At 34.1% G+C, this 24159-nt stretch overlaps 1 protein-coding gene and 1 long non-coding RNA gene across 6 annotated transcripts in view; one reads left to right on the forward strand and one right to left on the reverse strand.

The window, feature by feature from the left end:
• The window catches only part of PTPRB (protein tyrosine phosphatase receptor type B), a 133897-nt gene that overhangs the window by 55387 nt on the left and 54351 nt on the right, over positions 1–24159 (forward strand). For 3 of the 5 annotated variants that reach the window (XM_074270541.1, XM_074270542.1, XM_074270545.1), the window contains 8 exons: positions 3377–3634; positions 5037–5300; positions 6287–6556; positions 7451–7711; positions 10059–10325; positions 16428–16691; positions 20854–21117; positions 23327–23590. In XM_074270541.1, the coding sequence (XP_074126642.1) occupies positions 3377–3634; positions 5037–5300; positions 6287–6556; positions 7451–7711; positions 10059–10325; positions 16428–16691; positions 20854–21117; positions 23327–23590 (2112 nt within the window). The remainder of the gene's footprint in view (positions 1–3376; positions 3635–5036; positions 5301–6286; positions 6557–7450; positions 7712–10058; positions 10326–16427; positions 16692–20853; positions 21118–23326; positions 23591–24159) is intronic. The other 2 variants (XM_074270543.1, XM_074270546.1) reach the window with 1 other exon arrangement.
• LOC141544424 (uncharacterized) overlaps positions 17802–24159 on the reverse strand; it is an 80366-nt gene continuing 74008 nt past the window's right edge. The window contains exon 2 of the long non-coding RNA XR_012482601.1: positions 17802–18517. This is a non-coding gene — a long non-coding RNA (uncharacterized LOC141544424). The remainder of the gene's footprint in view (positions 18518–24159) is intronic.

The following is a 24159-nucleotide window of genomic DNA, read 5'->3' on the forward strand; positions in this document are numbered from 1 at the left end:
TTTTAATTAAATAACCCAAAACAAGAGAAACATTGTTTCATGGGATATTTGGCCATTAGAGATTTACGAGAAGTTTATGTGCCATTATCCATTGTTAAAGATGAAGAGATAAAGAAATTCTACAAAGATCTTGGACAAGACATACCAAATTAAATCAGTAAATTTCAATAACTGTTACTTTAACTCAAAGGAGGAAAAAGATGAAAATGAAAAAAAGATATATTAGAAAGTATGATTTAGGGGCAGCTAGGTGGTACAGTAAATAGAGCACCAGTCATGAAGTTAGGAGAAAGAAAAAGAAAGAAAGAAAGAAAAAAAGGAAGGAAGGAAAGAAGAAAGGAAGGAAGGAAGGAAGGAAGGAAGGAAGGAAGGAAGGAAGGAAGGAAGGAAGGAAGGAAGGAAGGAAGGAAGGAAGGAAGGAAGGAAGGAAGGAAGGAAGGAAGGAAGGAAGGAAGGAAGGAAGGAAGGAAGGAAGATTCAGTTGCACATCCCTATATGGGATTACTTGCCATCTAGGGGAGGAAGTGGGGGGTAGGGGAGAGAGAAAAAAAAATTTGGACCACAAGGTTTTGCAAGAGTGAATGTTGAAAACTATTTTTGCATGTGTTTTGAAAAGAAAAATCTTCATATATATATATATATATATATATACATACACACACAAATATATACATACATATATATGTATATATATCATACTATATATAAAAGTATGATTCAGGAAAAATGAGAAAATGAGAAAGACAAAAGACTTATAGATGTCCCAGAAAGCTCATATTTTGAATCATCAATATTTTCTTTAGGAAAATAATTGCTAGTCTTTGGATATGATAAGTACCAAACAATACCATGAAGAGGAAATAGATATTTTGACAGACAGGAAAAATTTATTATTGATGTGGAAGATATCTTTAAATTAGCCATATACAGCCAGATGATTATCTTTTCAGAGTTAATATTATAGTAAAAAGGAAGAAAAACTTATAAAAATGAGGAAAATATATAGCATACAATTAAAACAACTCAATATGGAGCTATTAAAAGAAGTAATTGACAATCAAAATTGGAAAGTGGAAACAAAATCACATTGACAACAAGTATAATAGTTTTATTTTGAAAAATTAACTAATATGAATTACTTGCATTAATAAAGAAGATCAAAAGAATTGAGAAAGGGCTTCCTTCAGTCAGCAAATATTTTGACACTTCAACTTGCCAAAAAGAGATGGTAGCTAAAGTCAATACCAATATAGAATGTAAACTTATCTGCAAAATCTTATGAAGGAAGAGAACAGATGATTCTGAGCAATGTCATTTCAAAGGTCAATGAGAAATGAAGGATAAAATCAGTTCATGAAAGTTAGACAATATATCCAACTAAAAGGAAAATAGAAAATATTTGTAAAATCATCATAACAAATTGTTTTCTCCATCAAAAATTGGTGAAATCACTGCACCATCACAATCCCAGATGTATTTAAAAGCACTTTAAAAGAACAATTAAAAGACCATCTTGTATATGTAATATGTACAAGAGATTTGAATTAAAGGCAAGGCAATCACAAAAGCCTGAAGAGATTGAGATACAAAGTAAATAAAAAGAGGGGAAAAGAAAAAGTATGTAAAAAAGTTCTCTAACCCTTTTAATAGCACCAAAAAGCCAACTGAGAGAACATCAAGAATTAATCACTAATACATATCTACTTTCCATTTGCACAAAATCTTTATGAAAGTTATTGTACACAAATCAAAAGAAAAAGATGATATTTAATAATTGACTACATCTTTCCCATTCCTGTAATTAAATGAAAGAGTAATGAATATAATATAGTATTAGCATATTAAGTAGTAACATATGAATGATTATCATTATAATATAGGAGTGTATTGAGTGAAAAATAATATTATTTGGTAGGGTAAAGTATCAGTCTAAAGATTTTTTTTTCAGCAAGGTGGCTCCCACACAAATAAAAATCATCTAAGATCCCTTGGAAGACAAAATAATATAAATAACTTTGTTTAATGATTCTCTGATCATAAATAGTAAGACAAGTCATAAAATGGCAAAATATATGCTTACCAAAAAGTTTACCACTTTACTTGCATTAAGAGTTCCAGTACATAATCCAAGTTGAAGAAGAATTTCTAATACTTCTTGAGGTCTTCCAGATACTTTAGCTTGAGTTTGACATTGTTCTGATTGCATCAAGCCCCAAAACTTTGCAGAGACTCCTAGAAGACATCTCCAGTGGCTCAAAATAATTTGGTCTGATCATCTACACAGGAGAGACCACTAGCCTGTCACCATCTAGATTACAAAATGCCCTTGGGTGGTTAACTTACAGAATTTGTCCATTGATATGTGTATCTGGGATAGAGAGGATGGACAAAGAGCTGGGCACAGACTTGAACAAGAAGAGGAGACTGCCCTTGAAAAATTGCTGCTCTCTTCTATTTGACCCCAATTTTCCCAAAAAAACAAAGGCCCCTGTTTTTAATACTAACATTTTAATAGTGTTATTTTGTGGCTGTAGATATAGAATTTAATAGTCTCTGAAAAATGATGCTACAGATGTTAGTGGAATGGCACTTAGCAGACTGAAACACATGAACAATTAATAACTTTGAAGAAAAACAGAAATGTCATGTCACCAAGAAATTAAGGAAATAACGGAAAAAAAGATAGACTAGCAAGCGTGAGGAATGAAAAACAGAAGCCAGGTTACCCCATTGGTACTCTTGCAATGTCAAGAAAAATAAAGGAAGGCTTCTACTATGTTGAGTTAACCAAACCTATGGCATCTTTATGGAACGACATAGATAAGAACTGCAGAAGATGAGCTGGCATGAATGAGTTGTGATTTATTTTGTTGGAAGAAACTTTCAAATCAGTAAAATCATAAATCCATTTGAGTACTTGATGAAATGTTAACAAATTTTATGTAGAAGAAATTTAAATGTAAGGCAGATCTTTCCTGGAATTACTAATTACTTAGCTCCTGATAAACTTTCATAAGGAGGTGGTTTCATTTATAAAGTTTTTCTATGTCTTACTATCACAAAGTTTATTAACAATATGAATAATTCACATTTTATAGTACTTTAAGATTCATAAAATTAATTCTACTAAGGAACTTTATGAAGTATAGCACAAACATTATTATCCCTATTTTACAGATAGTGGAAACTGAAGTTCTTGAAAGTAGTGTTATAGATGAGATTTACTCTAGTGTCCTTATTTTTAAGTGCTGTTTTCTTGCTGAAAATCCTAAATTATTCAGTTACACAATTGCACAGTTGAGATCTCAGGCAAGCATAAACAAATGTTTGTTCTATTATGATTTCTGACCCATTGTACCTGTCTTTTTTCCTCCAGTACCACTTCCAGTGAAAGCTATCCAAACCTACTCCAAGACTGATACTCTCCAAGTTTCCTGGTCCTTAGATGCTGGAAATGTGGATCAATATAGAGTGATATTACTGGATAAAGGGAGAACAGTTCACAACATTAGTGCACAAAAGCATGTTAACACCTACACTTTTCATGGACTGACCCCCGGCCATCTCTACAACCTCACAATTGTAACTGAAGCAGCAGGGCTACAAAACTACAAATCTAAATTAATTAGAACAGGTAAGTCGGAAGTTATGTGTTTCTTATGTAAACACATCTAATGTATAGACGCTCTCATCTCAGTCTGTAGGTTCTCCTCTGTCCACTTTTTCAGCATCCTTCTTTCATCTTTTAGTATCCCTTCCATAAGTACCCAATCATCTTATGCTACCTCTGGAATGACCCAGGGTTCTCCTCTGTAGCATTCTACTTTTCATCTGAAAGCATCTCTCAAGCTTCAGTTTCCTTTAAAACATTATTCTAAGAAAGGAGTACATAGACTTTATCAGGTTGTCAAAGGGATCCATGATACATTTTTTTAAAAAATTAACGGCCCCTATTTCAAGAATTCTCCCCACCAAGAGATAAAATGACTTAGCAATAACTAATACTATAGTTATACTGGATAAGTATATATAAGTAGATATAAGTATAGATAAGTAGATATACCATGGAAGATTCTCAGACACCAAAGCAAGTTGGTGCAAAAGATATTGGGGTCTGATGGATATTTGGGTGCCCCAATAAATCATGCCATATAAGCATTTCTGCCCATCATAGAGATGATAATATTTTCAATTACTTCAAGGATTTGTCAATAAGCACCGATTCTGATCACAAGCCCTTTGTAAACTAATGAGATAGACTTTGAGCATGTTGTAATCAAAAAAAAAATCATCACAGCATGGACAACTTGGTTATGAACCTATGGAAAATCAGGAGGGAGGTTCTCAAATGATAGTCATAGAGTTCACTGTCAGGTTTGTGCTTGAAATTTCAAATTGGAAGGACCAGTCAGAGCTTGTCTTCTCTTGACATAATCTTGAGCCCAAGGTTCATCAACCCATGCCATAATAAGGCATGAAAGTTAGCCATCAATGATAATGTAAGGACACCTCTGTATAAAACGTAATATAATTCTTAAAGGTTCTTTATCTACATTAAGAAGAAAAGGTAGCTGTAAATCCCTGTCCCATTGACAAACTAGTATGAAATTATCTTCTTAACTTGATTTTAAGACATTAGTTAAGTCCAAAAGTACACTGGAGATTAAAAAATGGAAGAAAGAACAACGGTATGATTTCACCATATTGCTCTGGTGAAATGACATTCCAGCCATCAAACTTATGATTGAATACAGAAATATAGGGTTTAATTTTTTATAACTAATTCTCTCAGTAAATTAAATAGGGATTTTTCTACATTATATAGTCATGTCATTTTTGGTTTTAAAGTAAAATACAAATTAGAGAAAAACAAACCTTTATACATACATACATACATATATATATATATATATATATATATATATATATATATATATATATATATATATATATATATATATATATATATATATATATATATATATATATATATATACATATAACAAAATTCTTTTGGTTTTCTTTATTCTTGTTAGCCCCAGTGGAAGTCTCAAATCTGATGGTGACTAATGAAGATAGCTGCATTTCTCTCAAAGTCAAATGGAAAAGACCACCAGGAAACCTGGATTATTATAATATCACATTGTCTCATCAAGGAAGTATGAGAGAATTCAAAACTGTAGAAGCTTGGGTGACTGAAGCCCTCTTTGAGGGCCTGACTCCAGGATGCCTATATCAGGTTACTGTTTCTACCATCAGTGGTGAACTCTCTGCCCAGAAAACAGCAATGGGGAGAACAGGTAAATTTTGAACTTTAAAAACGGAATTTGGTTATATTTAAAAAATATGTATTTCAGACTGTCAGACATGGAAGGGAAATTCATTTTCCATACTATAAAAAGTATATATTTAAATAAAGTCTTAATGCTCAGAATAAAGTGGAAGACTATATCGTCTTGATAATCAAGAAAAACTGGAGTGGGTCTTAGATTATTAGGCTGATTTTTTACTTGTTTGAGATATGAAGATGTAGCTTTTGTATAGTTTATTGTGAGATTTCTAACATCACCTTTTCACTCCTGGAGATGAGATAATGAACAGAGACATCAAGGTTGATTGCTGCAGTGCTTTCAATAAATTATTGTATCAATTCTCTGAATTCTCCTGGGAGTCAAGAAGTAAAGATTGTTTAATGGCTACAGTCATTTAGAATCTCCTCTAGGAGATTCTGTCTTTGACAATGTACCCATGCTATAAATAATGTTGGTATGGTTTCAAGGATCAGCATTTGATTAGTAATAAACATTATTCATTTCTCTAAATGATAGGCAGTGTTGAAGTAACATTTTCCTAGAGTTCAGGACTTGGAATTAGGAAGATATGGGTTTAAATTTGTTTTCAAATATCTGACCAAGCCACTACTAATTTCTGTGTACCTCAATCAGCTCACCAGTACTTACTTACTAATTTAGAGTTCTGCATGGATTAAAAAAAAGTTACAACAGACTCTATCCCTAAAAAAGTTACTACACACTCTATCCCTAAAAACACAAACAATTTGCATATTTGATTATTAGAGTTGATAAAGAATAAGTTTCTTGAGCATTAAAGTTTCCAAAATGAGTAGCTTTCTATTCTACATTGGCTTATAATACATTAATAAGAGAAAAACATATTAAAAGTAAGATTTTATATTATTCCTCTAAGATTTTTCCACCTTTCTCTCTCTCCCAGATGGATTCCTTACCTTTTTTTTTTTTCTTTTTTTTCTCCTTTCGTATTTCAGTTCCTGAGAAAGTTACAAAGTTGAAGGCAATTAGTAATGGTTGGATGAGATCCCTAAGAGTGAGTTGGTTGCCTCCTACTGGAGACTGGGAGTTGTACCGCATTATGCTGCTCAATGGTTCTTCAGTGCTTCTCAACACTACCATTGGGAAAGATGCAAAGGTTTTTGACATCCATAATCTAGGGCTCATACCTGGAAGACAATATGAGGTAGAGGTCACTGTTGAGAGTGGAGGTCTAAAGAACATTGCTCGCTGCCAAGGTCGAACAAGTAAGCAATGACAGGAAAGTTCTTCAAATATTGAATAAAATGAAAAATGATCAGATTTCCTAAATCAGACCTGGGTAAAAGAAAAGAACTATAGTAAGTTCATTGATTCATTGCCCTTCTGAGAAGAGTGACAGCAGAGGGAAGATGATAGGGGCAACTACTTGGGTGCCAGTCATCCTTTCTGATGCCCACTATGTAAAGCTGTTCAAAATTATTTTCAATATTTCACAGGACAAGGATGGAAACCCTATCACCTCTCTCTCCCCTTTCTTCAACCAGATAATTTAGAAACATGTAATCTAAAAAATAAAAAAGAGAATTTTAGCATATTGACATTTCACTGATTTTTCCTAAAGGTCATATCCAAATATATTATTTAGGTTGAAATATCCTAGCTATTTTTGCACATAAAACTGTGAGACTTAGGTATAAATTTTACATTTCAGTCCAAACCACAGAAACAGCCAGGTGGCACTGTATATGGTATCAGTCCTGAAATCAGGAAGACTAATCTTCCTGAGTTCAAATCTGACTTCACTTACTTGTTGTGACCTTAGGCAAGTCACTTTATCCTGTTAGCCTCAGTTTCCTCTTCTGTCAAATGAGTTGGGAAAGGAAATGGCAAATTACTTCTGTATCTCTGCCAAGAAAACTCTAAATGGGATCACAAAGTGTACAAAACTACTTAAATGACTGAACAACTACAAAAGCTTATGCTTTCACATTAAAATCAACCCCATACTAGCTTGCTGGATTGGAATATTCTTATGGATGGAAGAGAGCAGTGTACAGTTTGGGCATCCTTCAACTTCTCATCAATCAATGAATAGTCTCATCATTTCATGCTTGCCACTTACCAACATGTTTTTTTTTTTTTTTTTGCTTTTTCCATAGTACCACAACCTGTTGTACAGCTCCGAGTAAAGCATGCCAATGAATCCTCTCTAGGCATCATGTGGTTGACCCCTGTAGCAGAGTGGGATAAATATGTCATTTCGCTGGCAGATAGGGATCTTACACTCATCCATAAGGCACTATTCAAAGAAGCCAAAGAATTCACTTTCACAGACCTAGTGCCTGGAAGAAAGTATGTTGCTACAGTCACCAGCATCAGTGGAGATTTGAGAAGTTCAACATGGGTAGAAGGAAGAACAGGTATTTTCCTTTAAGAAATTTTAATTCAATTCAAAGAAAACAAAAGAACCCACATTTTTTGCCTTTGAGGAATTTAAGCCCAGTGATATATATATATATAAATTAGATATCTTGGTTGTGAAGTATTACAAGACAGAAGTTCATTTTATAAAAGGTTTGGGGGTCTTAATGGATTGCATGTCAATGTGAGTCAATAAGATGAAATAAGCAGTTTTGGGGCCCAATAAGGTGCCATTATCTGTCCTTATTACACCTCAGTTGCCAAAGTGTTGGGTTCAGTTCTTGCTTTCTTATTAAGGGGTTGAGTAGAAAAGGGGATGATAGAAGAGAGAAAATGCAGACCTAAAAATAAAATAAAACTGAATTAAATTTAAAAATTAAAAAAGAACAAATTTGCCTTTTTGTAACTTCTACTAGTAGTTCCTAATAACGAAGTTTGTTGCTATTCAGTCATTATTTTTTCAATCAATGCAGCAATCAGGATGGTGAAGAGACTTTAAATTGTTTCTTGTGAGAATCAGTTGAAGTAACCTGGGAGGAGGAGATAGCCTGAAAAACAGAAGACTTAGGGGATATAACAGCTTTCATGTATGTTAGACAGTAGGCTTTTATTTGATTCCAAAAGTCATTATTGGACAGCTAGGTGAAGCAATGCTTTGTCATTGTCAGGCATCTTCCCGAGTTCAAATCTGACCACAAATACTTACTAGCCATGTAACCCTGGGCAAATAACTTAATCCTGTTTGTCTCAATCTCCTCAGCTGTAAAATGAGTTAGAGAAGGAAATAGCAAAGGATTCTAGTGTCTTTGCTGAGGAAACCCCAAGGAAACTTCAAGATCTTCTATTTTAACAGATGAGAAAACAGACTGCAGAGAGGCTAAGTAATTGCCAGTATTACAGCTACTGAGTGTCTGGAGGCAAATTTGAACCCAGTTCTTACATTACTTTTAAATTTAAATTAATTAGATTTTAAATTCAAATTAAATAGGTTAAATTCCTTCAAAAGCATAGCTGCTTACTTCAGAGGTGGAGATCCAGATCATTTACTTGAGAAAAATTTTAGAATTCTAAGAAAATCACTGTGCCATTCTGTACACAATGGCAATTCTCTTATAAATATTTCTGCCAAGGGTCCTTATCTTTGGAAAGGAAGATACCAAGATGCCATTCCCTTTCTACCTCAGATGGAAAGGTATTTTATTGATAGGTGCTAATTAATAGAGAGGGAATGCAGAGTTGGGGAGAAATTGTGAGCCCATGATAATTGCCAATTCTCTGAGGTATGAGCTAGCCTGACAGCCACTACCCCACACTCCAAAGAAATATTTGCTATCCTGACATAGTTTGCTGACATAAACAATAATCTCTGGGGTCAACTAGGTGGCTCAATGGATAGGGCACTGACCCTGTAGTGATGAAGATTTAAATTCAAGTTTGACCTCAAAAACAAGTTAACCTCAATTGCCTCAAAAAACTATATAAACAAACAAAAAACAATAAACCAATATTCCCTTTAATCACTTAATGCTTTTTATCACTCACAACCCCTTTTTGCCCAAGAAATTTTTATGTGATCCCAGGTATATATAAGGTACATAAGACACAAACCAAATATTTTCTTATAATAAATCATAATTTTGTGACCTCTATATTAGGCAATGAAACCTGAGGCCTACAATTTAAGAAGCTAAACCTTAGATAAAGAAATTCTTCAACCTTCAGATGGGGAGGACTTCATTCACTTTGGTTCATCATATAGCTCTGAGTGATTATGAGTTCTAATGTGGCAAGAAATGGGAAGAAATACCATTCTCTACTCAAACCATCATGTCTATGCTTATCTATTTACATACTGTATCCCCCAAAAGATATTAGGTCTTTGAAAGCAGGGTTGTTTTCTGTTTTGTCTTTGTGTCCCCAGGGTCTTCTAAAGTGACTGTAGATATAGGAGATAATCTAATAAATGCTTATCAGATTCGATTGGGTTGTTGGGTAAGGAGGTTTTGCTTTCATTACTTGAGCTCTGATTTTTTTAAAATTAAATCACTTTTTAATTTAATTTAAAATCACTCCTAACACATGTACCTTCTAGCTTTTGAAGCTTAAAACATTTTTATTTCGCCCAATATAAGCAACAATAGTAGAAGAGCCTTCTTGCTGAAACTGGCTTTCCATATGCTATAAGAATTGAAGTTATAAGTCTAGAGCAGAGAATTTAATTTTAGTGCTTTTAAGTTTGTCTCCAATTTTAACCATTTTATTTTGTTGTTGAACTTCTTTGGGGGTGACTAAATGACATTTGTTTTTTCTTCTCTTTGTTTTATGTAATTTTTTCTTTTGTTTCAGTGCCTGCTCAAGTGACTGGTTTGAATGTGTTCAATCAAGGGACAACCAATAGTTTATTCACTAACTGGACTAGAGCACAAGGAGATATTGAGTTCTACCAAGTCTTACTAATCCATGAAAATGTTGTTATTAAAAATGATAGTGTGTCCAGTGAAATCAGTGGCTATAGCTTCCACTCCCTCAAGCCTGGTGGCCTCTATTCAGTGGTGGTTACTACATTCAGTGGAGGGATATCTTCCCGACAAATGGTGGGAGAGGGACAAACAGGTAAGAGAAAGAAAAAAAAAGTTTGTGAACTATATAAATCTGAGCTAACAAGATCTGAAACTATTATAGTAAAGAAATATATTTCTAAATCTTAAAATCCACCAAAAATACTATCATTGTCCCACAATCTCTGCAAAATAATGATGATGATGATGATGATGATGATGATGATATTGAAGAAAATGATAATAAGAACAACAAAAATAATATCCTTGAGCTGGTACCAGAACTATTCAAGAGAGATCTGTAACCCTTAAAACAACTAGTTGCCAGTGAAGTAGTATAGTAAATAGAATGCAGGTCCTGAAGTCAGAAAAACCTGAATATAATTTGCTGTATTATCTTGATCTCTGTTTGCTTCAGTTTCCTTAACTGTAAAATGGGAATAATAATAGCACCTGCTGCTCAAGGTTATTGTATTTAATAAAATATTTGTAAAGGTTTTAGCACATAGTAACTGCTATATAGTTGTGCTATGTAAGTGCTATTGTCGTTATTTTTATTAAAGGAAATTGTAAACAACTAAGTGGCTCAGTGGATTGAGTGTAGAGCCTGGAGCCGTGAAGATTCACCTTCCTGAGCTCAAATCTAGCATCAAACACTTATTAACCACATAGTCACAGAAGTATGACCTACCCTCCTTGTGGCTCTCTCTCCTAGCAATTGTTCCTCAGCAAGTTACTATACTTTGTTTACCTCAATTTTCTCATCTGTAAAATAAGATGGAGAAGAAATTGATAATCTACTCCAGTATCTCTGCCCAAAGCTAGAGAAATATCTAAATGGGATTACAAAGAGTTAGGTATGACTGAAAATGACTGAACAATAAGGTAAAGGAAGAGAGGGAGGAAAGGGAAGAGAGGGAAGAAAGAGAAATACATTGTATATTCTAAAACCTTCAAAAAGAGTTCCAAAAACCTTTTGTGAGGATTTGATAACCACTTGCTACTACAAGTCATCCCAATCCAGCTTCTTTGAATGTTTGTATTCCAACTGTCAGGAGAGTTGGATTTAAATACCCTCTAATTGCTGAGGTTACACATGTAATGAAATAAAGGGGTCTCTCTTAAGAGCAGTATCTCCCTGGTTATTTGGTATTCTTTTGTGGCAATGATGTGGAAAGGGAGGTTGTCTCCAACATATTTAGCCAGAAGTAGAATCAGGAAAATTTTAAAATCACACACATTTAAATATATTTTTTCTGCACCATTCATAGAATAGAGCTTCTATATAGTTTCCAAACAATGCTTAAATAAGTTAGGGATTTATGTTCAGGTTTATTTACTTAAAAAAAAAAAAAATCAATACCCCTTTAAGGAGAATTAATTTGCTTAGATTTTTAATAAGATATAAATTGTAGTTATGCCACATAACCTCCCCTGACTCTATCTCTGCTTCCCTTCCAAATCAAAGTTGGGATATTTTAGATTTGTGCAACTTTAATCACCATCTTCAGGCTTTCAAACATGCTTACAGTCATCAGCAGCAGAGATAATCAATTGCTTTGTGAAGGTCTGGCCTCTCATTTACCAGATTCATTCTTAAAGATTTCTCAACACTTATATAAGGTCAAGCCCTTAAAATAAAATATTTCAAAATAGCTCATTTTAAGCTTGGTATCAGACATTTCATTATATCTATAACCATTAGGCTAACAATAAACATTTAACATAGAACAAGCTTATTAAAACAGCTAGAATACCAGTCTTAGAATCAAGGAAGATTCATCTTCCTTACCTCAGACACTTACTAGCTGAGTGACTCTGGCCAACTTAACTCTTTACTCTTCAGTTTCCTCCTTAGTAAAATGATCTGGAAAAGGAAATGGCAAACCATTCCAGTATCTTTGCCAAGAAAATGCCAAATGAGGTCATGAAAAATTGGACATGGTTGAAACAACTGTATAACAAAAAAAGTATAGAAAACTTATATTCAAGCATCTTTAGTAAATCATTAGTTATAATCCCCTTTTCTCTGAATCCCCTAAACTCTGAATTCCACATCTTATTCCCCAAAAGGTCATTTCAAATTTCTATCAACTCATACTACCAATTAGGTGAGTTCTTTTTTTTTAAATACTTTTTTAAGCACTACACTTAGGAATCCTGATACCAGTTAAATATATTTCTTCCCCATCACCTATTTTCTTCTGGTTATGGGTGTACACGCTCCTTTTCTCCTATATTCTTAAGTCTATCTTTACCTCTTATTTTGGTCCTATAGTTTTTCCATACTCTACATGACTCCCACAGTTTCTGCAAAATCTTCTTTAATCCATACATACCATCCACTTCTATCGTCTCTCTGTCTTTCAGATAGCTCTCCATAAACCTTTAACCTTGTCCATAGTAACAATGACCACATTCCTTCTGCATAGTCACAGCATAGAAGTATGACCTGTCTTCCTTGTGGCTCTCTCTTCTAGCAATTGCTTCTCGGAGCTTTTCATGGGCATATATCCTAGGGCTTTTTTCTGTTCCTTATGTGTGAGAAATGAAGATTGGCCAAATAATTTCATAACTATTAGAATTGTCTTGATATGGCACATGTGTTACATATATGTATAAGTTATACATAGGTTGCAAACGTTTATGTTCCAGTCCTAAGAGTATAAGAAACAGATTTTTAAAAATTTAATATTGTATTGTCCCCAATTACAAGGAAAAACAATTTTTAACATTTGTTTAAAATTTTTGAGTTCCAAATTCTTTCTTTCACTCACACTCTTCCCCTCTCACTGAGAAGGCAAGCAATTTTATATAGGTTATACATTTGCAGTAATGCAAATCATATTTTCATGGTAGTCATGTTGTGAAAGATAGCACAGACAAAAAAAAAGCCAAAAAATAAAGAAAGTAAAGAAAAGGTGTGTTTTAGTCTGCATTCAGACTCTATCAATTCTTTCTCTGGAAAAAAATGAAACCTTTAGAACTGTTTTGGAACATTGTATTGCTGAAAAGAGCTAAATCACTCACAGTTAATCATCAAACAATATTGCTGTTACTATGTACAACGTTAACCTGGTTCTGTTCATTTCATTTAAGCAACATATTCTTGATGAATCAGATTAATAGCCATTAACTCTCCCAAGAGATTAAATTAAACCAATTCAGAATATTTTGTCTCTAGTCAGAAGAAGATACATTCACTTATAGCCAGGTAGCTAATCCAATTGTTTTTGCAGAATTTTTACAACATATAGTACTATGAATTCCATCCCCTTCCTTGAAACTCTCTTCCTTTAGCTTCCATGATCCCATACTTTGCTGAGTGGAAAGAAGATGAGGTATAATTCAGGAGATCTACTGTCTTATTCCAGCCTTTTGATTAATTAGCTTTATAATTTTGAATAAGTCACATAATCACTCCAGAAACTAAATTCAGAATACCCTATTTGTCCTAAACACATATATTTGCCAATGTTGTATCTGCTTTTTTGGTAGGGATGTTTTTGACTTATAATTTGATTTCAATTAAGAAAAACCTTCAGGCCTATTTCATATCAACTATTTTAAGCCAAATGCCTCCACTTAATACTAGTACTGATAATTATTTTAAGCTTTTTTGATGAATTCTGTGTTTATTTCTATTAAAATTCACCTTGTTAATTTAGTTTCATCTTCCTATCCTTTTAGGAATTTTACATATCTTTTTTCAACATATTTTGTGTTTTTGTCATTGGCAAACTTAGTCATACATAGAATCATAGAATCAAGGATTTAGAATTGGAAAGAAGCTTATAGGCCACTTAGTCTAATTCCCTCATTTTACAAATAAGAAAACTGAGGAACACAGTGATGATGTCACTTGCACAGGGTCATAGAAGCAATTATCCCTAGATCATCTTACATATTAGATCCACCTCATTTTCCATTCACCATTCTTAATCATATCTTTTATGATACTTCTTGTGAACAAATCACTAATGGTGATAGTATATAACCTACTTATACCTACCATGCATTTTTCTATTTATGAAGAAAACATAATGATGAAATAAAATACAGTTTTGATGCCTAAGAGTGAAAGAAGACAAATTAGAATGTGATACATGAAAGAGTCTCAGAATGTTAGAAAAAATCATGTACACAAGAATAGATATTGACATCAAGCCAAGAACATTTCATATATAGATATCTTCCTATATCACAAGAAAAGATAGGAGAATACCATTATCAATTTGCATTGAAAAACTATATGTTTATTTTCCAGCATCCTTCTGTATATATATTGATATTAAGCTTAAGGAAAAAAGTAAACTAATTTATGCAAAAACAAACAAGAAAAATCATGAATGGGATTCTATTTTGTAACTTTTGGAGAAAAATGCAAACATTTGTTAGATAGGTTACTGAGGTGTAGCATATAGACAGTTGACCTTTGAGTCAACGACCTAGATTTAAATTGTACTTAGACAGTGGTGTACTTATAAATATTTAACTATCAGTTCTCTTGGGAGAGGGAAGGGAAATATATGTTCAACGCATATTTAAGTTTCATCTTCATTAGTAACATTTTCCCATCACTTTCTCAAATTTAAATGATCAATTAACAATAAATCAAGCCCTGATTCACATTTGCTGATTTCTGAGGTGTAAATGCTCATGAAGAAAATTTAACAACACTCTTAAACTAGTACCAGCTGCTTCTAGCCTTTGGCACATTATATGTATATGACCCTGTTAAGTCACTTAACTTGTCTGGGCCTGAGTGTTCTCATCTATAAAATGAAAGAGTTGGAATTTGAGGTCCCTTCAGAGGTCCCTTCCACCTCTAAATCTTTAGTAATATGACTTAGTGATTCTGGGAGTCATTTATTTTGCCTATTAGTGCTCTGAACTGCTCACTGAAATTATAAATTGCAAAGAAGACTGCTTACCTGCAATAGAAAAGGAAGTTTTCTCATCTAGGAATTCTATGTATTAGAGAAATCACAAGTGCAGTCCCTATTCCTATAAACATTGCTTGGTTGAACTGACCCTTTGCACTATGATAGTGACAGCTTCATTTTCTGTAAATATTGAAAACATCTGAATTCTTTATGAAAAACACACTTCAAATATGCTGTAGAAAGTTAAGCTGACTTTTTCTGCTAGGCAATGATGACAAAAATAAACTAATAAGCTGTTAAACAATTGACAATATTTTGTGAATATTTGTTGATAATAGAAATATAAGTATATCTTAGAATCAGCCTTTATTTGTAAAGACAGCCATAAATAAAGAAAATTACCATATACTAGCCTCCTATGTGCGATTGTCTTAAGGTTTTTGAGTTTCTTCCTACCACTAGAGGGCAGGAAATGCTTTTGTGCTGGACATAAATAGGCTCCATAGCAGTGAGGTTTATTGCTCTTCCAAAGATGAATATCCAAAGGGCATGAACTTTACAATGCACTGATGTGAAAATATTTTAAGAAAAGCCATTCAATTCTTCACATTTTACCACAGGAAACATCTTCATTTTACCAATTATTTTGATTTGCTAAACTGTTCCCTTCTTAAAAAAAAAAAAAAAAAAGCACATATCTAAAAATATATACATTTAATTTTTAAATTCCATTCTTAGAATAATTTAAAAGCAGAAGCAAATAAATATCCACTTCACTAAAAAATGGCAGAAATGACAAAATTTTATTTACACTATAGGATTATGACAAACTAAGAGACAGGTAGGCAGGATAATGTTCTTTGTATACCTATAGTCAGAAAGATTTTTGTTCAAATTCAATCTAACACTTAACTATCTATATAACTCTGGGCAACTTCTTAATCTCTTCTTGCTTCAGTGTCTGCTTCTGTAAAATGTGGATAATAATACCTTCCAGGATTGTTGTGAGAATCAAATTAGATAATGTTTGTTAAAAACTTGGCAAACCTGAAGGTGCTATATAAATGCTAACTATTATTATGTCACTGCACTTCATTTAAATGACTTTGTGATTGACATAAAGAATTTGAATGTTCTAAAAGATAATGTGGAATTCTAACTTTTCCACTAATTCTTATATGATCAGATTAGATGCCAAGAATTCCTACTGTTTGATAATAATGGCATATTACTACTTCTACTCATGCTTTCTTTCTCTCTTTTTGTCCCAGTCCCTGCCAGTGTTAGTGGAGTAACATTGAATAATTCTGGTCGGAGTGATTATCTCAGCATTTCCTGGCTACCAGCTCCTGGAGATGTAGATAGCTATTCTGTGACTCTCTCTCACGGTGATAAGATTATTCAGTCTCTTGCTATTGCAAAATCCACCACTGAATGTTCCTTCAGCTCCCTTACTCCTGGCCGACTGTTCAACGTGACTATAACAACAAGAAGTGGCAAGTATGAGAACCATTCCTTCAGCCAGGAGCGTACAGGTGAGAATGTATGGAAAGACAGGTGCTCTCCCTGAGTGTGGTTATTTAGAGTCTGTTTATTCACATTGCCCCCAAGGTACAGATCCAGGAATAACTCTGTGGTAGTGCTATAGTGTGACTACTAGCATCATTATTGGGAAGGAAAAAAAAATGCTTAAGAGCTGGGTATCTTCAAGTATTTTAAGAGCTACCATGTAGAAACATGTTTATTGTACTTTTCTCCTTATCCCCTTAGGGAAAGAAATAAGTGAAAGGAAATTGAAGAGAAAAAGATTTAGATTTGATATAAGGAGAAAAACTCCTAACAATTAAATTAGATGGTTTCTGAGGTCTTCAATTCTAAGCTGTGATGATTCTGAAAATCAAACATCAGAAGCTCCTTATATGGGAAAATGTCTATTATTTTCCCATTTACAAAGATAACATGCAAAATGGTGCTAAATATGTGTCTCCCTTCAAGTCCACAAACTTTCATTATCATTAAGTGGTGTTCAGAGATTTCTTCTGACATTCTATGATAAGTATATCTTGAAAACAGACATCATACTTCCCTTTCCATAAAGATAGGAATAAAGGATAAGAATACAGATAGGAATGGGAATGAGGATAAGAATGGGCATAGGAATGGGATTATTCCTGTCATGGGACAGGAATGGAGGGAGAGATGGAGACTGGATAATTTTTTTCATATGGAGCTGGGAGATTAGAAATCTATCAGTATAGGTAGGTACCCTTCTGGAAGCTCATAGTATTAGAGAGTTGCAGGGACACACAAAACTAATATGTAATAGTCAAATCACACAGATCAAGATAAAATTTTTACAAAAATATTTTGTGATTCATTGAACTTGTAGTTCATTGAAAAGAAAATTGGATTTGGAGAACTTAAGGACCACTCTACCTGGTTACCCTGGGCAAATCATTTAACTTCTCTATGTCTCAGTTTCCTGATATATAAAATGAAAAGGTTGGACTCAATGACTTCTAAGGTTTTTTCCAATTCTAAATCCGTGTGGTCTCCAATACAATGAAAAAAAAAAAAAAGATCAAGCTTCATTTTCTATAACACACTAACTCTCAATGATAAAGAAATGCAAAACAACATAGTTCTTAACTTCAATAAATTTATTATTTTAGAAAATGATATCTGGCATACAACTGATCCTAAGTTCTTTTCTCAACATATACCAAATATAAGTAGAGGAGAAGATTCAGACTGATGATATGGCAGCACTTAGCTGAGGGTTTAGTTTGCCAAATCTGAGCTCATTCTCATTGGCAATGTGACTTTGCTTTAATCATCTGTAATTAATACATTGCATAAATGATCTTCCCAAGTTGAAATCAACTTTTGCACAAAATCTTTCATCCTGAAATGTTAAGTCAATCCTTCATAAAACAAGTATCTTGCTTTCTCCATATGATCAAGAGTCCGAGAATTCATATGCATCTGCAACGTATAATAATGCATTGCCTTTGCAAAGAGATGGGATACTAAACACAATATATAAAAGAAAAATAAATAAAGCATATAATAATAAATTAAATAAAAGTTATTTTATATTTGAATTATATAAATGTCTTCTTCATTACAATGTTAGGTCCTTAAAAGCAAGGGCTGTTTTGCTCTTGTCTTTGTGTCTCCAATACTTGGCACAATGCCTGACAGATTTTAGGTGTTTAATAATGCTCAATTCTGCCTCCTCCAGTTTTGAAGACAGGGCACTGAGCCTTCTTCAGTACTTCAGTGGATAAGTGATTTCGTGAATGTGAGATTCCTTCTGGAATACCTTAATCTTCCATATCTTTATAATTTTCATGAATTTCTATGGGCAAACAAAATAAAATAAACCCCTTTATAATTACAAAAGCTCATATTACTTGATATCATAAATAATAGCTAACATTTATATAGCATTTCAAATGCTCCTGTGTTAATACAGGGCTTTACTATTAATTATAGAACAACCCTAGGAAGTAGGTGCTATCCCAATTTATAGATGAGGAAACTGAGGCAAACGAAAATTAAGTGACATAGCATAAAGTCATAAGGGTGGTAAATATCTAAGGAAGGATTTGGATTTATATCTTTCTGACTCCAGATCTGGCACTTTATTCACTGCTGACACGATATGTTAAGTGTTAATTGTATATTAAAGATGCTACTAGTGTTCAAAGAAGAAAATGGCAGAATCTAGCATATAGAGCTCAAGTTCTTTTTAAAGGTAGCCTTCATCAAAAGAAGCCTACAAGCTGTAAAGCCTTTCACTCAGCAGCTCATCTCAGAATAGCTCATATTTTAAGGTTTTCTGGTGTCAAATTTTACACTTTTTTTTTTCTTTTACCTCATGGCACTGCATGGTCAGATATTATCTTAGTTGCTGTGAATACAAAGGCAAGTGAACACAAAGTACTCAATATAAGCCAGAGAATGTGATAAGTGCAGAAGATGTAAATACAAACAAAACAAAACAAAAACAAAAACAGTCCCTATCCCTAAGGAGCTTACATTCTAATGGGAGGAAAAAAAACACATGAGGTGAAAGGCAAGAAGGGTCAGAATGATTCAGTCCTTTCCCTCAAGGAGTTTACAGTCTAAAAGAAGGGATATGATATGTACCCCAACTTTCTGAGGAAAGGATGCCCATCTCTATCCTAAATGCTCAACACATAGTGAGAGAGATGGAGAATGATTAAATGCCCTCACATGGATTAGAACTTAGTGCACCAAAACTGGTTTCATATTATTTCTTACCACCTTTTAACCATTTATAATAATCACATTTAGAATATATTAATTGTACAATAGTCTATGACAATCTTTTTTATAATTCTAAACATGAAATTATAATAACTTTAATATTGTAATGATATATCTCAACTAGATAGATGTCCTAATACAAAGCAATAGAGTTTGGTAATCATGAATTACCAGTTTCTAGATTTAGATCCATTGAAATCCTAGAGTTTTTATCATCATTATTTTCATTAATATTAATTACCAAGTATGGATTTTTATATCCATTTACATGCATAGCATTGTGATAGGCATCCTATGAGGGCTATTGAAATGAACAGTGTAGTCAAACAATTAAACTGATTTGATATATTAGAAAAAGTCATGTCATGCCTCGGTTTCCCTGAATTGTTCTGCCTTAGTCTCCCTGGTGGCAACCTCCCTTCCTGGCCATTAGGACTGAGATCATTAGGGCTGGGAGCCCTGACCACTAACATTCCAAAGAGCCATAAACCTCCAGATTGGTTATCTCAATATTTGGGTATCTTCTGCCTCAGACATCCTGGCTCCTAGAATTTATGATCCTTGATCCATACCCCCAACCTATCACAATTGAATTTATGGTCCTTTCCTGCAACTCTTGCTCACCAGTGCTCTACCCTTACCTTGCCTTTGTTTCCCTGATTACTAGAGCCCTATAAGAGTCTCTGGAATCCCTTGCTCCTTGAGACAAAAGTGTCTAATCCAGCCAACTAGTTCAAATTCTCCATTAATAAAATACTAAAAACCTCTAATCTCTATCTTGCTTCAGTTTCTCTGGCATTAAAGTCAGAGGGTCTGGGTTCAAATCCTGGGTCTGCCCTTCACTACAGGATCATGTTAAGATTTGGATATCATTTTCCATTAACTCAAAATTCAGCTCTTAATAAATAGACTTAGAGAAAAACAACATTTCCTTGATGTTCCCTGTTTCTCCCTAAGGTCTACTAACTCTTCTCAAAGCAGCTCTAATCCTACAACTGCCATGGTGGCTCTGGGTGCCCTCATTCTGTCCATTCAGTCCTTGCTAGTTTCTAGCTCAGCTCTTTGCTCTCTCTCTGTCACTTAACCTTGGCTTGTTTTCATGGATGAGTTTTCACATCTAAATGAGATTAATTAATTAATTATCCCCATTAATTTTATCCTAGTGTCATTATACCTGTCTCAAGGAGTTAGTCAAAATCTTTATCTTCTAGTTATTTAAGTTCATAAGTAATAGAAAAAACTTATTTAATAAAGGTCACTTATTTCAACCTCTTCATTTTATAGATAGATTGAAAGACCTGGGTTGGAAATAGACAGACAGCAAGATAAATGTAAATGCTTGTCTATAATCTGGGTTTCTTTAGAATTCCTAAACTTTTAACAATTCTCACTCTCTTTCAGTGCCTTCAAAGATCCAAGGACTTACTATTAGCAACTCGGCCATGAGTGACCATTTGAAAGTATCCTGGCTGCATGCCACTGGAGACTTTGATCATTATGTGGTTGTCATAACCAACAAGAATAATTCTGTCCAAACCAAAATCATTCCCAAGACTGAAAATGAATGTATCTTTGTTAATCTTATCCCTGGGCGTCTATACAGTGTCACTGTTAGTACCAAGAGTGGGAATTATGAAGCCAGTGAGCGGATGAATAAGAGAACAAGTAAGTTCATTAACAGGGAAACCTGTAGCTCAGAATTTTAGTTCTGAGCTCATGGACTGGGCTCAATCTTTTGGGGCTGCTTAGCACTAGTAATTTTTCATTCATCTCCCACACATCTCTCTTGGAATATCATAAATGTGATTTGTGTCAAATGAAATAATACTTATAAAACTCTTATCACAATGCCTGGCACATCATAAGTATTCAATAAAGGCCTGTTCTTGACCCTTCCCTTTCCTCTCTAAAGATCCTACTCCTTTCTATGCTGCTACTCCTACAAGCACTGAGGCCTAGATCATTAAATAAGGTAATATATGCAAACCTCAGAGTTCTATATAAATCTTAGCTATTTGATAGGTAAACTGTTATTTGTTATTTAGTTGTTACTGTTCAGTTGCTTTCAGTCATGGTTGACTGTATGACACCATCTGGGGTTTTCTTGGCAAAGGTACTGAAGTCAATTTACAGATGAGGAAATTGAGTCAAACAGGGTTAAGTGATTTGCCCAGGGTCACATAGCAAGTGTTTGAGGTCAGATTTGAACTTAGAAAGATAAATCTTCTGACATCAGGTCCAGCACTCTAGCAACTATGCTGCCTATTGCCCCTAGTTTAAATGATTTATTGTTAAAGTTAATATTCGGTTTTAAAAAGCCATAAATAGCAAGAGTTCATCATTTTGTGTTCAGTAATTATAAGATCACAGAACCACAGGTCCAGTGATGGCTGTTTTAACTCTCTTGTAACAATCCCTGCAAGTTCCTAAATTCCTAATTCATCTGTCTTCTACCTCCTTCTGTTACTTCTCTGTCAACTGCCTTTCTATTGTCTCTCTGACTGCTGTTTTAGCAATTTAGTCACTGTCAAATGACTGATCACTGTTGTCCTTTGTGGCTACCCAGCCACAAACAATCAACAAGCATTTATTAAGTACTTACTATGTGACAGGCACTAGATCCTTAGTAATTTCAGAAGCAGCCCAGACCCTGAAAACTTTCTCTGGCTGCATAAAGAGAAAGCATATGCTTATTATGCTTATATTCTTCTTATTGATTTCCAGCCTAGATGACAATATAGCATCTTACTATCCTATGATGCTAAAAAAATTAAGTACACAAGATCTCCTTTCATGAAAATCAATACATTTATTATAATCCCTTATAGATTGTTGTGCTTACACATGAGGAATTTTAAGAGGTAGTCTGAGGGAATTTTTACACGTAAAAGACAACACAGATTTTTGGAGAAAGTTCTAGGCCTGAATTCAGAAAAACCTGGTTTCAAATTCTATCTTGTCACTAACAGGTCATCTAACTTCAGTCTCAGGTCACTCATATGTGCAATGTACTTTTGAGGGTTGCTATGGGGATCAGATGTGATGATGTGTGTAAACCCTTTTTAGGCCAAATTTGTAATTTTCTTGGTGTAGAAAACTCCCAAATATGGAAATTTCTACCATAAATGCAAATGTTCTATAAATTATTTTCCTTAAGAGTTGCCCAGAGCCCTGAAGTCAAGTGACTTGCCCAAAGCTACATACCTTATGTGATTTGAACCCAGTTCTTCTTGATTCCAGGCTAATTCTCTATCTAATATTTCATGGTCTTCTCTAAAAGTCAATTCTTATTGCTATTTGCACTTGTATGAATAAATTTGTTGTTGAATAAATTTTCTAATAACAATAACAACTAGCATCTCTATTGAGTTTTAAGGTTTGTGGGGTAGCTAGGTGGTGCAGTAGATAGAGCACCAGCCCTGAATTCAGGAGGAACCGAGTTCAAATCTGGTCTCAGACACTTAACACTTCCTAGCTGTGTGACCCTGGGCAAGTCACTTAACCCCAGCCTAAGGGGGGGAAAAAATCTCATTTGGTCCTCACAACAATCCTGGAAAGTAGCCACTATTATTATCCACACTTCACAGATGACGAAATTGAGGCAAATAGATTCAGTGGCATGCTCAGGGATACACAGCTAGACAGTATCTAAGGCAGGATTGAAACTCAGGTCTTTTTGACTCCAAGGCATTCTATACACTGAATCTCGACTATCTTGCTATTCTCTATGATCAATCACTTTTTTTTTCTTTTTGGTCCTTGAGTGCTTTGAAAATCTGTGGTTTCATCCATATGACTATATGCTCCACTAAGTCCATCAGTTTGATGCTTCCATTTCTCACTGAGTTATTCTGAAATTCTCCATTCTTTGCAGTCCCAGAAACTGTAAAGGAATTAGTTATCCGTAATAGGAGTACAGAAGAGCTGCATGTCACTTGGGTACAAGCTGATGGAGATGTTGATCAGTATGAGATTCAGCTTTGCTTCAATGATGTGAAGGTCCTCCCTTCCCTTCACCTTGTAAATACTGCAACTGAGTATCGGTTTACATCTCTAACTCCTGGACGTCTGTACAAGATTCTTGTTTTAACAATCAGTGGAGAAGCACAAAAGTCAACCTTCATCGAGGGCTTAACAGGTAATTAAAAATATAATTCTTTTTTTTTTTTTTTCCTGAGGCTGGGGTTAAGTGACTTGCCCAGGGTCACACAGTTAGGAAGTGTTAAGTGTTTGAGACCAGATTTGAACTCAAGTTCTCCTGACTTCAGGGCTGGTGCTCTATCCACTGCGCCACCTAGCTGCCCCCTAAAAATAAAATTCTTTAGTAGAATAGGCCAAGAGAATAGATTTGGTAAAATTATATGGCTAAAGCCATTTGGTTCCATCTATGAAGGAAAGGAGGAAATGTTACTTGGGCTGAGATTCCAACCCTTAAAGCCCAAATAAAAGAAGTTTCATCTTTTAATTTATTTTATCTCTTTAACTTAAATTCAGCACAGTAAACTGAAAAGAACCTTCCAATATTGAGTGGGGTTTCCATGAAAATAGTTAATAATATAATCATCTATTAAGGGGCATTATCTTAAACTTAATAATTCTGTCTAAGCTCTAACTGTACTATGAGCCTAGATGACTAGCTGACTTGGGATACAACATTTTTTTTAATCCTAAAGCAAATATGAAAATAGGCAATTTAACTATGACAGT

This window comes from Sminthopsis crassicaudata, chromosome 5 (genome assembly GCF_048593235.1).
Source record: "Sminthopsis crassicaudata isolate SCR6 chromosome 5, ASM4859323v1, whole genome shotgun sequence".
Taxonomy (NCBI): Eukaryota; Metazoa; Chordata; class Mammalia; order Dasyuromorphia; family Dasyuridae; genus Sminthopsis; species Sminthopsis crassicaudata.